The 19875-nt window shown below is 34.5% G+C and overlaps 1 protein-coding gene across 7 annotated transcripts; it reads left to right on the top strand.

Moving 5' to 3' along the window:
- The first annotated feature begins 242 nt into the window (after positions 1–242).
- LOC127880181 (cingulin-like) lies at positions 243–19318 on the top strand. Of its 7 annotated transcripts, none has more exons than XM_052427441.1 (15): positions 245–433; positions 1770–1881; positions 2620–2652; positions 2865–2921; positions 8057–8131; positions 8771–8848; positions 9732–9818; positions 10120–10197; positions 10572–10655; positions 12560–12643; positions 13911–13994; positions 17543–17626; positions 18337–18523; positions 18672–18746; positions 19028–19318. In XM_052427441.1, exons 2-15 carry the CDS (start codon positions 1829–1831, stop codon positions 19316–19318), a joined length of 1350 nt encoding a protein of 449 aa, XP_052283401.1. In that variant the 5' UTR covers positions 245–433; positions 1770–1828. The 7 variants fall into 7 exon arrangements, 6 of the variants coding, with proteins under 6 accessions (XP_052283403.1, XP_052283401.1, XP_052283404.1 ...); XM_052427440.1 differs by having other exon boundaries at positions 246–433; positions 19025–19318; XM_052427443.1 differs by lacking the exon at positions 17543–17626 and having other exon boundaries at positions 244–433; positions 19025–19318.
- Positions 19319–19875: the final 557 nt, after the last annotated feature.

The raw sequence follows: 19875 nt of genomic DNA, 5'->3' as shown, positions 1-19875 counted from the left end.
AGTGACGTCACATATGTCATATGGTATATTACAGTTGCAATGATAATACGGTTTAGATGTTGAAATAACATAGATCAAATGCAGAACTTTAAAAGTCCATGCTTTACTTTACCCAGTTTTGCCGGTACATAAAAACACAAAATCTAAGTTGTATTAAAAAAGACACTTCATTCCGAGCGGAAAAGTACGCAATAAATATCTCTCTTATGACTATGCTAAATTTTAACCGCGAAGACGATAACCTGCCATTCAATGTCATTGAACTGAACAAGCTTGTAAGATATTTAATCGGGTGCAGTTATGCTGTTATTGAAATCTTTTCCTTTCCTAGAAGAAGAAAATTTTCAACGAGTGTAAATCTAAATATAGTAGATTAAAGAATGATTTAATCATGACACATACATGAGTTATTTTAAGCGGATTAACCTTGATCGTAAGTAGTGTATGTTATGTTTACTAAAAGGTTACTTCTTATTAAAAATAAAACAAAGAATTGCATTGGTAAAATGCTAGATGAAATTGTAGGTTTATAGGACTTAATGGATGTGACAACTTTAAATATGATTGCCAAAATTTCCTACTTTCGATTTATTTGCACAGTTTGCACATTAAAATGAGACATAATAGCGTCAATTATTGAAAAATGAAGTACATGTATACTTAAAAAAGGATGTCCATAAAAGGAGTCAACAGAAAAAGTCTGGATAGATGCAAGCAGATGTCCGTATACATACATTATTCTTATTTGCATAATGGTATTTTGCCATTCGGCATTAGTTGTTCCCCCCGTCCCCCAAGTGCTACCCACCTCCCAAAACTATAAGAGGCAAAGTGAAAATGGCTTTTGCAACCAGCATAAAACCAGAACAGCCTGCGAGTAACTCGCAGCCTGTTCAGGTTCTATGCTGTTTGCTGCTCATCAGTAACTTAGGGTTGGAAATGAAGCTTTTAAAACTCTTATGTAGTAAGAAATGCATTTAATTAAATGCAACTTTCTAAGAGACTACAAATGCGTCAAAATACATATCTATGTGGTAAAGGGCCATCGTGTCGTTGCGCCATCGCAACATCATATTTACGTATTCGCACAATCCCAACGATCTGCTCAATGCATGTTATCTACGACACTGTTTATGGGCATACAATCATATACATTCACATAAACGTGTTTATAACACCGCTCATCGTGAATTGGAGACGGTGATCTCCAAAGAAGAGAAGCTTTACGACATCCTTCACATCGTAATGATACGGTTAACTTGTAATGAACGGTACAGCATAAACAAGAAACACTGCAGTAATTGGGTATACATTATATAACTTTTCTTATTGAACTTTGTATCTTTTATTTCGTCTTCCAAATAAATTATGTGCAAATCCTTGTCCGCAATGTCCCTGGTGAATGCGCATAAGTTCCAATTCAGAAAACATTATATCGAATTTGCGCATAAACATGTTAATCATTAATGTTAAACATATTTATAATATCTCGATTGTTCATAAAACACACTCCCGAGTCAATTGCCTGGGTAGAACCAGACATAAAGTGTCATTAGAAAGTTCGTGACAACGCTCCCCTTATCTTCTTGATTGGTTTGCTTCGCTTGATGGTACGCAATTTCGCCATGTATTCAACGTTTTCACAACTATACAGAAAACAGATGTTCATGTTATAATCTTAAATTGAGAAATAATATGTATTATAAATAGATTTTGTATTCGCAAAGCATTTTGTTACACCTTGTGTTTGAGTACTCGTTTACTTACAGGATCGGTAGTCGAGTATCGTTAAAATCTGTTTGATATTATTCCACACCATTATGTCAGCATGGGAAATATATGCAGAAATGGGCAACAAGATGAATATTCAGCAGAAGGAACGTAAGTTAAATTCTGTTCCGTATTTGTTGAATTTTGAAATTCATATCGGTAATGAATGATTGCGCCCTAATGTGAACATAAATATTCCAACACGCAGCTTTCAAGTTAAAACTATTTAATGTGCATTGAATATTGTTTTATCGCATGTTACGCCTTGTTTTCTATGATATATAACTTTACGAACATTTTTTATTTTATGTGTGTAACATTTTTTAGCGTTTCCATTGGTAACCTTTTTGTACAACTAACCAATCGCGTTACCTTATTTGACTGTTATGAAGTTGGAACGTCAATGATTCCACGCCATGCAAACACCTTTCTCGTTTCATCAAAGCATTTACACAAAAATAAATGTGCTTTGGTAATTTAAACGCATGTGATAAAGCAGATAGAGCACTCGTTGTCACTTCAAACCATACTTTATTAAAGTCGTGCTTGAAATATATTAATTAGCTCGCTTTAAGCCTCGCTTAAAAATCACGAACTTAATACAATATGGTATGAAGTGCCATTCATGTCACATCCTATACTCCACAAATCAACTCTAATCGCAAGTATGGAGTGATATCCTCAACTCCATTAAACAATGAAACCATCTCATCTTTGTTACCGTGTATAATATTGTATTTGTAATGAACCAAATTTATTCGCTAAAGTCCTCAGACTTCTCTGAGTCCTGAAACGATTCGATAGAAGTCGACACATAATACTTAGGTTTTTATGTATTTTTAATTTCAGAACTAACGTTTCATTTTCGCAAATGGACGAAAGGTGAAAAAGAATTTGATACAATAAATAATAATAATAATAATGATGGTGATGATGATGATGGTGACGATGGTGATAATAATTTATTATAATAGATCTAGTTAATAATGATAATAGTAATTATTATAATTTCTGTGTTACATAAATACAATCTGAACGACATAGTTATCAGCAAAATGCCTAATCATTAATGTGTTCATCCTTTTCATGTCTAGTCGCCATGTTGCTAAAAACGGCGACGAACAAGCAAGACTTTATGAAGAAATCGCACGGTATGTTATAATTGTATTAAAAAAAAATGTAAGAAGTAAGGCTGTTTATATAATTATACAAAATAAAGCCGATGGCGCTAATGCACATTAGGCGTATTTTTCCGACAGTTCATACAACGCTAAAAAGCAGGAAATACAACTGATTTAATATTATAATTTGCAGATATTTTGTAATGTACGTACACAATTTTACTATGGTAACACTATAAGCATGAACGAGATAAATATTGTACTTACATAACATGCGGTTGAAGTTAGTGAGCGTTCTTTGTAATGACGTATTTACCTGACATAATAATGAGCATGATGAGTATTTTGTACAGTACTAATCAAACTACCGTATAATATAGTTTCTGATGAAATCATATCATTTTCATATCTAGCCTACATGAGAAAGAAAAATATGACGTCGAGCAAAAGCGGTTTAAAGGAGAGAACATGACGCTTAAACGTCACTAGGAATTTTATTCCAGTTACACGTTTGGGGAAGTTATTTTCTGCGTACACATCTTAATCACTGCGATCGTTTTGAACTATCGGTAGTATTAAACTGTTAGGCTTGAATTACTTTCTATATGTAAACAATAAAAACACACACTACCGATAAATGTAATGTTACATTTCGACAAATGATTAAGGGTTTTCTTAATACACGTGTATGTTTTGGATTTATTGCGGTTTTAGTGTGAGGTTATGCTATCTATCAAGCCGAGGTAAGCCCCCGATTATTTGGATTTGTAATATTTTACCTACTGTTTTGTGTGATGAATTTCCTAATGGCCCTCTTCCACTAAGAAAAGAAGCCAACGATTCGTTACGATTTACCACATTTATTGAATCGGGAAGACTCGTGACAGTCTACGATTCAGTTACGACACTGGTACGATTGAGTTACGACGAATCGTGGGGTTGGTTGAAGTCTTGCGAATAGGATCGCGACTTCACTACGATGTGTAAGAATCTACTGCGACTGTAATACGAACGATGCAGATCGGTCACGACTAAGCTAGGGCCTCACCGAACGCACTCATGAATTAGGCGCCAATATTTATTGATATTGATCATTTTCAGAAAATCGTAACTGTTTCGTAACTAAACCGCGAGAATCTTAGCGGGCTCGCAGCTCACTCGGGATGAACTCGTGAGAGTCTTGACAAAGTCGTAGCTGATTCGTAGACAGATCACGTGATCACCGATTTCCCGATTGAGTCACGAATTACCTACGATTCCATTACGACGCCCAAGAACGCACTTGGAAGCTGTTACGAGTCCAATGCGATTTAATTCAGTCTTGGAGGTCCTGGCCAAATGTTAAATGGCCCTATTCCACTACGAAAACAAGCCCAAGATTCGCTCCGATTTCTCACATTTATTGAATAGGGAAGACTCGTGACAGTCTGCGATTCAGTTACGACAGTGGCACGATTGCGTTACGACGAATCGTGGGGTTCGGTTGAAGTCTTGCGAATAGGGTCGCGACTTCACTACGATGTGTAAGAATCTACTGCAACTGTACTACGAACGATGCAGATCGGTCACGACTAAGCTAGGACCTCACCGAACGCACCCATAAATTCGGCGCCAATATCTACTGATATTGATTCTAACACGGCACGCGACTTGTTTTCTGTAGACAAAGAAGGAAATAAAGTGTGGGTTATTCTGCAATAAATTATGGGCGGAGCTTAATGTTTCGAAAATAGTTCCGAATAAATAAAGAAAATATTGCAGTAAAATGCACGTGCTTAAATCCCGCTCTTAAAGAAATGTAAAAATGTAGCACGTATATAATTGTAATGAAACAACAAATTGTATATTTGGTGATAAGTGGCATGACCACGCCTGCTAAGAATTTGTTTGATAAGAAACGTAATTAAGAAAACATTTATAGCATGTCAGCTTTTCAGAAGAGTTTACACATGTGACGTCATTTAGTTTCAATGAGTGTTGTTCTCAATGAAAGTGACGTAATTTTCAAAATATTTATGAATGAAAACGACGTCAAATGTTTGTACAATTCAATGACGTCACTAAATAGTGAACTTTGTACTAAAAAGGGCGGAGTATTGAAAAATATAGTTCACGTCCAAAAGCTTGAAGCAAATCAACCAGAATCGTGTAAGAATAGAAATAATACGGGCAAAAGCATAATTGTGTAGCGAATCGCACTAATTATTCTCGCATTATTTGTTTTTCTTCGCAACCGTTCCAGAATTAAGACATTACTCAATTATCTCCCCTGAATACTCTCTTCAGTGGGTATAAGCCGAAGACTGGTTCACTACATATAGTGACAGTCTTTACCAAACAAAATTTACGTGAACTCAGAACATAACCCGTCTTAAATATATTGCCGAATCTCAGATTTCTGTCGAATTTATTTGCTTTGATCTTTTCGATATATTATACTGGAAGAATAGAGATGCCAACTATGTTTAAAACAAATATTTTTTTTTAACAGGCGTTTGTGATTTGTCAGGATAATAATAATAATTATGATGTCATTGATATAATTTTACCTGAAGTATGTATTTACATGTGATTTAGCATATGTCAAAGTGTTTTTTATTTGTTCAAGGTCATGAATAGCATCGCGAAAATATATGTTGAGTGGCAATTTTTTTTTGAGACGCATCCATATGTGGTATTCTTATGTAATTTTATGTCTAAATTTCCATATGTATGAACGGTTAACGCCCGCTTCGCGGGCTTTTGCCCGTATTATCCTGACAAATCACAAACGCCTGTTAAAAAAATATTTGTTTTAAACATTATAGTTGGCATCTCTATTCTTCCAGTACTATCGCAGTACTTCAATAACGACACCCTACTGTTTATTTGTCAGAATTCGTGACGCATTTTCTATTCGCTCTCAGAAAGAAGTTGTACGTGTGATCATGAGCAATCTTCTGGTAAGTTGTCGTTGTTATCCATCAGAAACACATTTATTCACAAAATTTAAAGATATTCTGATCTAACTTTTTAGTCGTTTAGCTTTAATCTTTAACGTATTTACACCTCGTCTGCTCGCACTTTACCGATATCCCGAAAGGTTACATATCACTATAATAAGTTTAGGCCTAAAACCACAAAATCCGAAACCTTTGGATTTTCTTACCACAATTTTACGTAAAAAATCTTCCAGATTCGAAGTCAACAAAACACAAGATTTGCATTATTGATCAGATTTTAAGATATTTGTTGGTTTTCCGTCTTTAGAAGCTGTTCTGCCAAGGCAAGAGCTGGGCATCACACAAGCCATTCTATCCAGCAAAACTGACAGTGTTGGTTTACAGAAATCAACAAAGGAGGGATTCCTGAACTATCAAAGTTTCCAAGCTATACACACAGTTATTATCTGTGGTGATCTTTATTGGTTCTTTTGGTTTACTTGGATGGAACATGTGTGAACCTTTATAGAACTTTGAAAAGTCTATATCTGTCTATCTATAAACAAAAATCAGCTATAGTATAATAAGATCAGATGTGCAAACAATGTCAAAGGGTTGTTAAATTAACAATTTGAATGCAATAATGCTGAACAAATATGAAAGTTCCCATGAAAATTTAGTCTGTATATCGACCAGTGTCTGCCAATAAATGTCAAACTAGTAATACAAAACTTACCACAAGTATGTAAAAGCACTAAGTACCTGTTGTGATCATTTTTAGTAAGATAGTGTAATTCTAAACAGTAGCAAATAGCTTGTTTAGTAAATGCATAATGCAATAATTATGATTTCCTTTATATTGTGTAATTAATAAATTGGTTGTTACTTGTTAATCCATGATAAATGTTTTATGGCTAGTACATAACCAGCATTGTTAATTTTGTAAAAGGTAATAAAATAACACCACTTTGTAATTTCATATACGTAAATATTTGTGTACTGTAGGTTGATGACAGTGTTTTAGTATTACTTATTTTGTAACTATTATTTTATGCGCAAATAAATGATGTGAAGTGTTTTGTATCTCCACACCATACCACATACCTTTTTATATATGTACTGTGTTATGTGTTATTTGAATGTTGAAAGTGTATGCAGTTTAGACTGTGATTTAAGAATTGCTACAAAATGGCTAGTTTTTTAGTGGCGACAAAATTTAAACCATTCAACAATAGTTTGCGAAAGAAAATTATAATCCTGCCAGATACCTGTCCATGTCCATATATTTATTAAAAATACATGGTTATCAAAAAAACTTAAAAAGCTTTTGCCCGTAAATTAGGTAGCACCTATACTCATATTATTTTTCTATGATGGCTTGTTGTCGAATAACCCACAGTAAGGAGTATAGATTCGTGTTATCAAAGCACTCGTGCTCCGCATTCGTGATTTAATTCCTACGCATCTATACTCCTTACTGTGGGTTATTCGACAACAAAACATAATGGAATAATATTATTTCTTTATCATTCTTTACACAATCGTAACTGTTTCGTAACTAAATTGCGCGAATCTTAGCGGACTCGCAACTCAATCGGGGTGAACTCTTGAGAGTCTTGACAAAGTCGTAAATGATTCGTAGACAGATCACGTGATCACCGATTCCCCGATTTAGTCACGAATTACCTAAGATTCCATTACGACGCCCATGAACGCACTACGACACTGTTACGAGTCAACTGCGATTAAATTCAGTCTTGCAGGTCTTGGTCAAATTTGTAAACACGTTTAAAAACTGGCCGCGATTTTTATGGAGCTCACGACTCGCCCGCGACTAGCTACGAATGAGTAAGGACCTTCGCCGATTGAGTTACGAATGTCCCCGACCTCAAAATATTGGAAATCGGGACAAATCGTGGGGAATCGGGTCGTAGTGGAATACCCCTAAAACACGTTTAAAATCTGGCCACGATTTGTCGGGAGCTTACGAGTTGCAGGAATCCCTTACGACCGGCCCACGACTAGCTACGAATGAGTTAGGAACTAAGCCGATTGAGCTACGAATCAATGTCCCCGCCCTCAAAATATTGGAATTCGGGACAAACGTGGGGAATCGGGTCGTAGTGGAATACCCCTATTAATCGTATAATACTCGTGTCATTGGACGCTGCAGTTTGCATACTTTATGTTTATCGTTTTTACAATAAAATAGAAATTAACAATATGGAAATTGTGTTCATGTAGGCTGACCCGTGTCAACATCGAGAGTGAGGAGAAAACATCAGAGCTGATGGAGGAAATTGAGAAACTAAAAACCGAGTAAGTATCGAGCTATTTGCTCATATTTGTTCTGAATGACCGTGTTTTTTTTTGCTAAATACGTTGTCTTTACAATACATTTACGTAGATGTGTCAGCAACTTGTAAAGGTTTGATTACTTGTTCTTTTCGACATGAACTTCGGACGAGAATACAATCTTGATCATTCATCTTTGTACCGTGCTGATGTCTGGAAATGCCAGATTTGCCAACATTTAAACATACAGACTGGGCTGAAAAAAGTTGAGACAATTTTTGAAATTGTTTTTTGAAAACTCTCATAAATATTTCGAAATCTAATGACATATGAATTAAGTTGAGCACGAATACAATTAACGTGTCATTATTGCTCAGTCCTCTTCACGCTAATAGTTACGGGCTAATTCAAAACCATATACCCTATTATGGGCCAAGATTATCTGTAGAGGTACATTAATTATATTTGTACATGAATATTTATCATAACCAGAATGTTTTCAACACAGTTTGTTAAACCTGACAAATAACCTATATACACGGGACATGTGAATAGAAGAACGGGTTTAATTGATTGAATTCAGTAAAGACTTTTGATCACGTACCAAAGGCTGCATTAACATGCACTTACAGTTTGCATACATATGCATGTGTCTATCTCAAGACTGCAGGCGGTAAGGAAAGAGACAGACAGCGATGATGAACAACAAGTTGACGACGAAGATGCGCAGCTTACATCCGAGTAAGATTAAGTTTATAACAGAAATCCCACGGTTTTTATCAGAGTGTATTGCAGTTTTGCATAACGATATACTCATTTATTATTTTATTAATGGGCGTGTAATTTTTTTTTATTTTAAAGGTGTGTATAATTTATAATTATGAGCCGTACTAGTAATCACAGTTATTGCTTTTTACTATAATAACATCATTAACAATTACTACTATAAATAAATATTGTACGATATAGCAGCTATGTATGCATATTGTATTCGACAATCTTATAAGCCAAAGCATATCCCTAATAACGTTTTCAATTCACAAATCCTTTAAGTAGCAGGATAACATTTTTACCTCATACCTCATTACATTTATCTTATATCGTGAAAAGTATTGTTGACTTGACATAACAAAATTCGTGATTTTTAAAAAAAAATTAATTTTAAGTATGTTTACAATTTATGACATGATACAATACAGTGTTCAATAATGTACGGTGTCTGAATACAACCAAAAGCAGACGTATGGAATTTTCATACTGTAACTGAAATTAAATTGGATATAGAAAGCAAAGAGATTAATCAACCAATAAAACCGTCTTAGTATTTTGTTCCGAAAATGTCGTGTACAAGGTATGACCCTTTCCTCCATAAGAAGCAAAGTGAAAATGGCTTTTGCAACCAACATGAAACCAGAACAGCCTGCGAGTAACTCGCAGTGTGTTCAGCTTTTATGCTGTTTGCTGCTCATCAGTTACTAAGGTTTGGAAATGAAGCCTTTAAAACTTGAATTTAGTAAGAAAGATATTTAATTACATGCAACACTGTAAAGGACTGCAAATGCGTCCAAAACGCGTCTAAGTGTCGTTTGCATGGTTTAAATGTCTCGGCGTTCGTATTTTGTAGGTCGACGCTAGCCAACACGAAGTGTGACAGACCAACTTTTGAGTTTGCAATAGCTGATGAGGATGAGCTTTCCGAACGAAACATCGAGTAACAATATGTTGTTTATTCAGTTTCCTTTGTTATTCGTAATAAAAGTATATTTGAAAGTTATGAAAAATTATCAAGTTGTAAACAAGAATAATGTTGATTTTGTGGGTAATGTTTGGCATAGATTTTACAAGGTTTCGATAGTTCGATAAATAATCTGACATTTTTATATATATTAAAAAATATTTCAAACATGTACTTTAACATGTTATATTGTGATATCTCCGTTTTAGTTTTTAAACTTGATTTACCATTTTTAAGGGTCGTTGAACGAACGAATGGCATTCATTTTCATTTTCAGGCAATGGGCTAGTGAAAAAGATGCAAACTACATTGAACACAAAAGACTTCAAGACGAAAATGAGATGCTTAAATCCGAGTAAGATGCTGTTTTACCGTGTGACTATGAGTTTCGGTATACCTTAATCAGGACTGACTGAAACCAAACGACCGTTTCAAAGCAATAAAAGCATTTTTAATATTTTTGTATTGTATGCTTGTTCAATCTTGTAAAGCTGCATAGCACATATCGCCCCTTCGGTTCAAAAAGGAACCATGTGACATGGAAATTAAAAGGCACATGGTACCTTTTTGCACCAATGGCGCGATATGAAACGTAAAAATAAATTCACCAGATTTTTACAAACATGTTTATATAAACGATATAATAAAATTGTATTGAAACCTGCAATGTTTATGAAATTAATTAAAATATAAATAACTCATTATGTATAATTGAAGTTTCATTTTTAGAATGGAACAGATCAAAAACGAGATGGAAGAGCAAACAAAGAAAGCAATGCTCAATGAAGAAGCGTTTGCGGAACTGACAAACACGTAAGACAGAATAAGTTTCATCATCCCTCACAATGAATAATCCATGAGCCGGTCTGTGTCAAAACCAGGGCTAACTCATGTGTATAAAATATTGTCCCAGATTAGCATAGGCAGTCCACACAGGCTTATCTGGAACGATACTTTCTCCCTAGACTCGATGTTTTTATTGAGAAGATACCAACTTGAAAAGAAAAAAATCACGAAAGAAGAAAGTGAAGCATCTGATAACCCTGCTCGGTCTTTACGGACATGCGTAAAACATCGTTCTTTCCGAGCCATACTCATATTCGTTCAACTTGCTGTTTGTTTTATTTAGTAGAGAAAAAGAACAAAATGAAAACAATATCATGTCAGCATTAAGTTTATAAGATTAGTAAGCCTAGTCTATTAAATGAGGCAATTAAACGTAAATTGGTTTAGATAACACCCTTTATAGGATTTTAGTATATTCTGAACAGTCTTATCTTAATTAAATAACTAAATATGCATAGTAAAAGCAAAAGGCTTGTTCAGACTGGAACTGATCACATGCGATTGACACGAGCCAACAAAGTTGAAAAGAGCAATGACCAAACAACTATTGAGCTAAACTGCGAGTTAGTAGTTTAATATTTCGATCTGAATGCGAAAAACAAATAAGACACTGTAAATCGAATACGCATTGAGAGTGCATTCTAATTTACACAGATTTTTTAAGCTTAATGTTAAGATTTAAGTTTGTAAATTACGGTGCCATTGAGGTGATATTCACTGTTTTTCTTTAAATTGCACTCCTCTTTTTTCTTTTTCGTGGCCGAGGCCTACTTACTCGTGGCCACGAGTTAGCTATGTCGTGGCCACGAGATAGATAAAAGAGGAGTGCAATTACAAAAAGAGCGGTGCAGTAAATAAAGGAACGGTGCATACAACAAAAGAGGTGAGAATTTAAGCTATCTCGAGATCCCGACATAGCTAACTCGTGGCCACGAGTTAGTCAGCCAATTAAATAATTGCACATATTTGTTCATGGTGATCTTTATACAAAGGGAAGTAATCATCAACAAAAGAGGAGAGAACTTAAGTTATCTCGAGATCCCGACTTTACTAACTCGTGGCCACGAGTTAGTCAGCCAATCAAACTGTTCAAATTGGTTGTTCATGTTGATCTTCATACAAAGGGAAGTAATCATCACAGTAAAAGCCCGTTTTGGCCAGGTATTATATGCGTACAGAATATTTGCACATGTTACGCCAAATTTGATTGGCTGACTAATTCGTGGCCACGAGTAAGATAAAATTCTCTGCTCTTTTGTTTAATGCACCCTTCTTTTATTTAGTGCATCGCTCTCTTTTAATTGCACTCCTCTTTTATTTAGTTTTGCACACCTCTTTTTTTGTATCTCTTGGTCTCGACTTAGTAACTCGAGGCCACGACAAAGCTAACTCGTGGCCACGAGATAGAAAAAAGAAAGAGGAGTGCAATTTAAAAAAAGAGGAGTGAATGTCCTCTATGCCACCGTAGTAAAGAGATATGTTAATAAATCCAATATGCAAATAATTATTACAATATTTCTTGAGCACTAATATTTGTTCAAAGCTACAGATGAAGTCAGTTTTTAGGCTGGTCCGATTCGCTGAAATATGATTGTATTAACAATTAACAATACAATTCGTTGCCACTGTTTATTCTTATATCGTTATGTATGGTTTATCATTTCAAGACTAGAACAAGTCAAAACCAAATGTGATCAGCGCCTGTCCGACATGAGGAATTCTGAAGAAGATCTCAGTAAAGTGAAAACAGAATAAGAATTAACTGCCGTATGTTTGGTTTTGTTTAATGCGTTACACATTTAGTCAAATTAGTGTTTTTTCTATTACATTATAAAGTAATGAGCACATGTATTAATATATTACATTTTCAGACTTGAGCAAGTTGCCAGAGAAAGAAACGATCAAACTGCCGAGCAAAAGAAGCATGAAGCAGAAATTATAAAACTGAAAAGCGAGTAAGAATCGTTTTCTTTTATGATATCCTTTTCATCGGACTTAATAATGTGGTTATATACTCAATTAAATATAAAACATTATGAAGTGAATAACAATTCTATTACAGTGCAAATTGTAAGATTTTATAATTTTCAATACAGTGAACATAAAAGAAAAACGCGCAATAATGTTCCATAAATTACATCGGTCTGGCGTTGTCAGTCACTTAATGTTATCTGACTAAAGAAAGTGCGTGTAGAATACTCACAAACTGATGTTTCACATTTGCAAAGTTAAGAATCATTACAATTACAATTTAGCTGCAATTACTCATAGATCATGACACGTTTTATGCTACATAATTTTACACAACATATTTCTTTATCACTTTGTTTAATTTTGAGGACGTCATAATCCATAACGTTTGATGTGTTTATGCGTATCGTCATTGAGATACGCCACAAGAAAATGGGTCTTATGCCATAAGCGGCCAGCCTGCGCACGACACAGGCTATTGATAAGGTAGCGTAGACCCTCATCAGACAGCGCAATTGAACAGGCTCGTCTAGAGCTACCCTTGCCGCGTATGGCATAAGTCCCATTTTCGCAGAAGTGTCTCATGTATGAGTCAAGCTTACAAGTGACAGCTGACAAAAAATAATCAGCAAATACAAACGTTTATCACTTGAGTTCAAGAGCATAGTTTAACCATTTTCTACTGCTTATAATCCTTCCAATCTCATAAAAGTAAATGCTATATGCATTTTCAATTTCAAGATTTGTCACTTGTTAAAGCTGAGAGTGACAGTAAAAATTATTAGAAAACTTCGAAACTGAAAACCGAGTAATAATACAGATTTTTTTTCTGCATGTTCTGTACGACATTGTTTTGTGTCATATGTCATTTTTAAAGAGATAACACAAGTGCGTAAGAACTAAACTTCATTAACTTTTTCAAGAATTTCTACAATGCGACTATCAGACTGCAACATTTGTTTTATACGGTGGATACTTTTCCTCTTAAACTGCAAAGCCTTAAAGTTATATATTTGGTTTGTAGCATGAAATTGTGGTTTATATAACCTTTTGGTTTATACTGGCAACTACCATTGCCCTACTTTAATTGTTTCAACGTGCTATGTTTTACTGCATGCGGCGTCGAATGAGGGGGAGGGGGTAATTGTCAAGTCTGAAATTTTCAATTTACTTTCATGTTGATAGTATTTATTGTTTTAAACCATCTAAAACATATTTGTCTTTAAACAGAACAGTTTTTGTCATTGTCAGACTAGAACAAGTCACAACCAAACTTGATCAGAAGACGTCCGAGCTGAGGAAGTCCGAAGAAAATCTTAGTAATTTGAAAAACCAGTAAGAAATAACAGAACAAATACCTTCATTATTATTTATATGATGAAACATTATGTTGATTTGGTAATCGAGAAACTTGTCAAAAAATATTTGAGCACCTAAACGTGCATCATAAATGTTTAAGCATCAGCTTATTATCATAAGAGATGTTCAGAATAAATTTGAAGTACATCGGTGTAGAAATAAAGAAGTTAATGTAAAATAACCTAAAATGAGTGAAACTCTCTGACCCGGCCCCATCCCAGGCCCATAATTTTTTAGGTCAGATCAAAATTTCAAATAGTGCACTGTCGCACATACATGTATGCTTATAGCTTACATCAGCGGATGTACTTCTTCAGTGAACACAATCAGGTATATAAGCATCATTACAATAATTTTAAGTTCCGGTTTGTATTAAAGAGCTTTCTTCTGGTAAATATTACCATTTTACCACGTCCCGGTCCGAGGTAATTATTTCACTAAGAACTGAATATAACTTTCTTTGGTCATCAACTGTGGATTTCTTATCAGTCACTGACTAAATAAAAACTTGACATGTAGTAAACTATCCAATATTGTTATAATTTAATATATATCGTTGACGTTTCTGCAAGACGGGAACAGGATAAGCATTTTTGAATATTTCATGATATTTATTTTTAACAAGAAGTGGCGCGGCAGTGGCCGACGCGTATCCCCACGCCGCATAGTTGTTATAGTGAAAGGCAATTTTGTGTGGGTAAGGCCTATGTTGGTGGGGCCCCGGGGTGGGAAATGTGGACATGGATGGTCGAGATAGACCGTGTTGTCATAAGAGATGTTCAGTATTAATTTGAAGTCAATGGGTAAATAAATGAAGAAGTTATGTTAAAACACAATTTTGGGTTGGCGTGGTCTATGTTGGCGGGGCGCTACAGGGTTGGTAATGGGGCCATGCATAGCTGAGAATGACTGTATTGTCATAAGAGAAGTTCAGTATCAATAAGAAGATAATCGGTGTAGAAATGAAGAAGTTATAGTAAAAGGCTATTTTGGGTGGGTGTGGCCTATGTGGGCGGGGTACTGGGGTGGGTAATTAGGACATGGATGGTCGAGATTTACCGTGTTGTCATAAGAGATGTTCAGTATTAATTTGAAGTCAAGTGGTGAATAAATGAAGAAGTTATGTTAAAACACAATATTGGGTGCGCGTGGTGCATGTGGGCGGGGCACTCAAGGGTTGGTAATGGGGCCATGCATAGTCAAGATTGACCGTATTTTCATAAGAGATGTTCAGAATCAATTTGAAGTAAATCGGTGTAGAAATGGAGAAGTTAATGTAAAATAACCTAAAATGAGTAAAATTTCTGACCCGGCCCCATCCCAACCCCCATATGCTTTGACACAGAGGTCAGATCAAAATTCCAAATAGTGCAGGGTCGCACATATGCTTATAGCTACCATGTGTTTAAGTTACAAGGTTCTAGTGCTAATAGCGTAGGAGGAGATAGTGGCCAGGACGAACGGACGAACGGACGGACAGATGGCGGAGATAACCACATAATCCCCCGCTGAAAATCGGAACATGGGGATAATCAATGACACATAAAAATCAAAATACTGACGGTACCGTGTGACATCAATTTAAGTTTATCTACATAACCACAATTGTGTATGTGGGTACGACAATTTTGGGTACGAAAAAAAATGGTTACGAAACATAATTTGAGTACGAAAATAAAATTGGGTACGAACAAAAAACACTGTATAGCAGCATGTATTTTAGAGCACCATAGTTGGGATGATACTCAGTGTGTACCAACATGGTTGTCGTATATCACTGTAATGACCTGATGTGTCCTAAACCCAGAAAAATAATGTAGTATTCAAACAATATTCCTTTATAGATAAAATATAGGACTCACAAAACGAGAGATTGACAAGTACTACATAAAGCAATAAGATGTTCTTCAAACAGAGCATTATTTTATATAGTATATGTATAACACTTTCTTATTTTATATTATATATTGTATGGGAATTATCAAACAGCTATATTGTTTAGGATAATTTCATATAATTGTGCAAACACTTCAGCCATTAAATTAATCGTTACCGATAAGGATATCACGGTTAAAGTTAAAAACTGTGTGTTTCGGCAAACAAATATGTCATTATTTAGATTTAATAACGTTTTTTTCCTAACATGTATATTTTTCAATAAACCGATCTTTAATCTTGACTTTGTCAACCGATGTTAGTTCCGCGAAATGTTATCAAGAATCTTTTATGATATTAAATCATTCTTCAAATCTTGCCTTTAGCTCTAAGAAAACATGTGTTGCAATGATGTTTTTAACTATATTGTGCACGTTGAAAAAAAATGCATAGAAACAATTAATGCTGTGGCATATTCATATGTAATAGAATTTCTGTGAGTTTTTTATACTCTAATATATTGTAATATACTATTATATTGTAAATATTGTAATTAAAATTTTCACATTAATATGCATTTTCTAAAACCTGTACATTTAACGTGAAGATCAGTAATTCGCGAAAAACAAACATATGTCTACCCATAGCTAAAATATTCAAAGGAAGGGCATTTCAGAGAAATAATGCGGATCATGTTTTATGCAAATTATTTCACCAATGTTTAACTCCAAGTATGTAAATCAGTTTTAATAATGTTGAGTTTCCCGTAAGAAAGGCGGGTCATTATTTCGTTTTCGTTTTAAAATTTTCTGCTTCCTCCCAAGTCCCTTTAAAAAAATCTTTCTTGCAGAATACTCTATATGTAAGCCTTGCTAGGCCATTTGCAATACTAGTTGATTATTTTTCTGCATGTTTAATAATGCAGAAAATTGAATGTTTCCATGTATTTTCTAATTCACTAGCCTATATAATCGATTGCGTTAAATATATATTCCAATTAATTGACGTATATCATAATAATTACGAAATGTACACGATTTCTCTGAATATGAAATCATAATTTACTGTTTATTGAAAAAAATCCAAGTGAGGATTAGAATGTTTCGGAGGCAGTTTTTATAGTTTTGTGTAAATAAAACGCTTGTTTATCGTTATGTGGTTGCATATAAAGTATAATACGCATTTTGTTAATCGTATTGCAGAGACCGTTTAACCGTTAAGAGCTTTTAAGATACATTTTTATTTATTAGACTCGATTTGAAATTAATTGTTACGGATATTGCCATCTTTAAGGATTTTTTACACCATCATTATCTAATAATTTGACGATTTCGTATGTGTACTCATCACTTCTGGTACGGTGAATGAATAAAACAATTATTTGAAAAAGTATCAGATTTTTATAAATGCAATGTGATCCTCCAATTTTAAAGATACAAGACACACATTCAACTACAGTTCACATTGACAGAAGCAACGTATATTTCATAAAATTATTTTGATTATTTATTTCCAATAAGCAATTTAATGTTACACGCAACAAGTGTTCTTTGACAATGTTATGTAAACTTACTCACCAAGAAAGCTATTGTAGAAACGTTCCTTTTACTCAGAACGATGTGAGGTTTAACAAGTTTATTCCTTAAAAGATTGCAGAAATCGGTCTCACAAACAGAGGAACTGAGATTGACGTTGCAAAAACTACAGAACGGACGAGATGTTTTTAAAACAAAGTAACGTTTCAAGATATTTGTTTCATTTTGAAAACGTATCTTTTCCTTTAAAGGGATCTTTTCACGATTTGGTAATTGACAAAATTGAAAAAAGTTGTTTCAGATTCGTAAGTTTTCGTTTTAGTTACGATATTTGTGAGGAAACAGTAATACTGAACATTAACCAATCTCTAATATAGCCATTATAGGCATCTTTTGACGATTTTACAACCTAAAAATTATAAAGCGTTGCAACGCGAAACGATTGAATAATTTGGAGAGTTCTGTTTTTGTCGTTAAATTTTGTGAAACTACGAAGATTGCTTATATAAGGTATAAAATACGTCCAGAATATGTACTCGGCGGAATAGCTCAGTAGGCTAAAGCGTTTTTACTTCAGGACTCTGGCAGGACTCCAGGGGTCACTGGTTCGAAACCTGCTCCGGGCAATGTTCTTTTCCCTTTTTTAATTTTTTTCTTGATTTTTTACTGGAGCTTTTACGATCCAATGTTTACATTTATCAATATAAAGCATTTAATGAATAAGTTAAAAAAAAATGCCAAAATCTGTGAAAAGGCCCCTTTAAACAACAGAGAACATTATTACAAATTTCGTACGGTTTCTTAAGGTGCATTTTACCCGCCTCCAGAGGAAGTTAAACTACCGTAACATATTTTCTTTTTGAAGAGGATCACGTGCAAACTGACTTTGATTTTATGATTTAATTTAGAAATGAGCAAAACGAGGGTGCAAAACCAAAACCCAGTGATTCCTACCTGGTGAATCTCAGCGATGACAACAGGCCTGATAAGGTAGCGGTGAGGTTTGAAGAACTCTATAACAAAGAGTGGACCGATTGTTATGAAGTACTTTCATCAGAGGAGGGAGTTTGTCGAATGCTTTTGGGAGTTTGTGTGGTTAGCATTTCCTGTTACTGATCCACAATACTTTAAATAGCAGATTTATTTACAGGATTTTTTATGTTGTGTTGTGCTACGATGCGCATATAAATTTAATTACAGTGGACATACATATCCAAATAATGGGATTTTTTTTTCATTATAGAATATCTATTCAACATATGTGAGAACTATTGAAAGCGATACGAATAAAAAAAATGCCTTGGTAATTGCGGATATGGTAAGACAATCATCGATACATTAGCGTTGTTTCTTTATAAGTTTATTACTATAATACGTAAATCAATGGTAACATGTTGTATGCATATATTTCCTCTTCATGTATTTTTGTAGTGAATGTTAAGCCATCGGCGTTATAAATTTATTGTGTCACATGTATCTACATGCCAATTTCAAGCACTCCTAAGATCGCTATCGAAGTTCGTGTGTACAACAGAATCAGAACATAAAATTAAAGTTTTCAAACATTCAGATGAATATTATTTATTGTATTTTCAGCAGCTTGACGATGATTTAAAAGGATTTCTTAAGGTATTGCGTGGCGGAAAGATATCCAACGCAATCTGCTTGTACTGGAATAAATGCATGGAAATTTGCAGGCAAATGATTGCAAACGACCCACCGCTCTATATGGACACTGATATCGACAAACACGGACACACGTTTAATGACTCACTCTATCACTTCTACACAGAACGAGGAACTCGTATCGATTATATTGTTTGGCCAGCTTTAAATCTAATGAAAAACGGTAAAATGCTTTGCAAAGGCCATGCTCAAGGGGCAAAATGATAGATCGCAAAGGGTAACGATACAAGTTGTGCCTCTTTGCAACTAAAGGCGACTATTTTGACCAGATTTGTATACAGCTACTTACTTTACTACCGAGACGCGTGGTTCATAAACATATTAATTGAAGAATCTTGTATTTAAACTTTGAGTATTTATTTACACAAAAACCCTCCGAAAATCAACATATTAAAAAGTGAAACTTAAGGTGCGTCGGCAGAAGAGAAACCGTAGGCTTATGGTAGCACGTGGTACTCTATTTATTGAAAAGAACTGATTGTGATACATAACCAGAGCACGAGAAATAACATAAAAATACTTTATGTATTAAATGTTTGGGTTCATTAAAAGTTCACAAATAAAAGATGCATACGGAATATTAGGCTATTCAAGAGTTCCCAGAGTATGTACAAATTCGCAGCTAAAGCTACGCCGTTGCACACTACAAGTGGAGGATTTATTGAGATACGAAAATAAATTAAAAAAACCCAGCTACTTTGGAAAACAATAATTAGCGTCTTATGCATTTTATTTATTAAAGATATACTTTAACCTAATAT

Source organism: Dreissena polymorpha, chromosome 4 (genome assembly GCF_020536995.1).
Source record: "Dreissena polymorpha isolate Duluth1 chromosome 4, UMN_Dpol_1.0, whole genome shotgun sequence".
NCBI classification, from domain to species: domain Eukaryota; kingdom Metazoa; phylum Mollusca; class Bivalvia; order Myida; family Dreissenidae; genus Dreissena; species Dreissena polymorpha.
The sequence above is the reverse complement of the archived record's forward strand: the minus strand, read 5'-3'. Positions and strand labels throughout refer to the sequence as shown.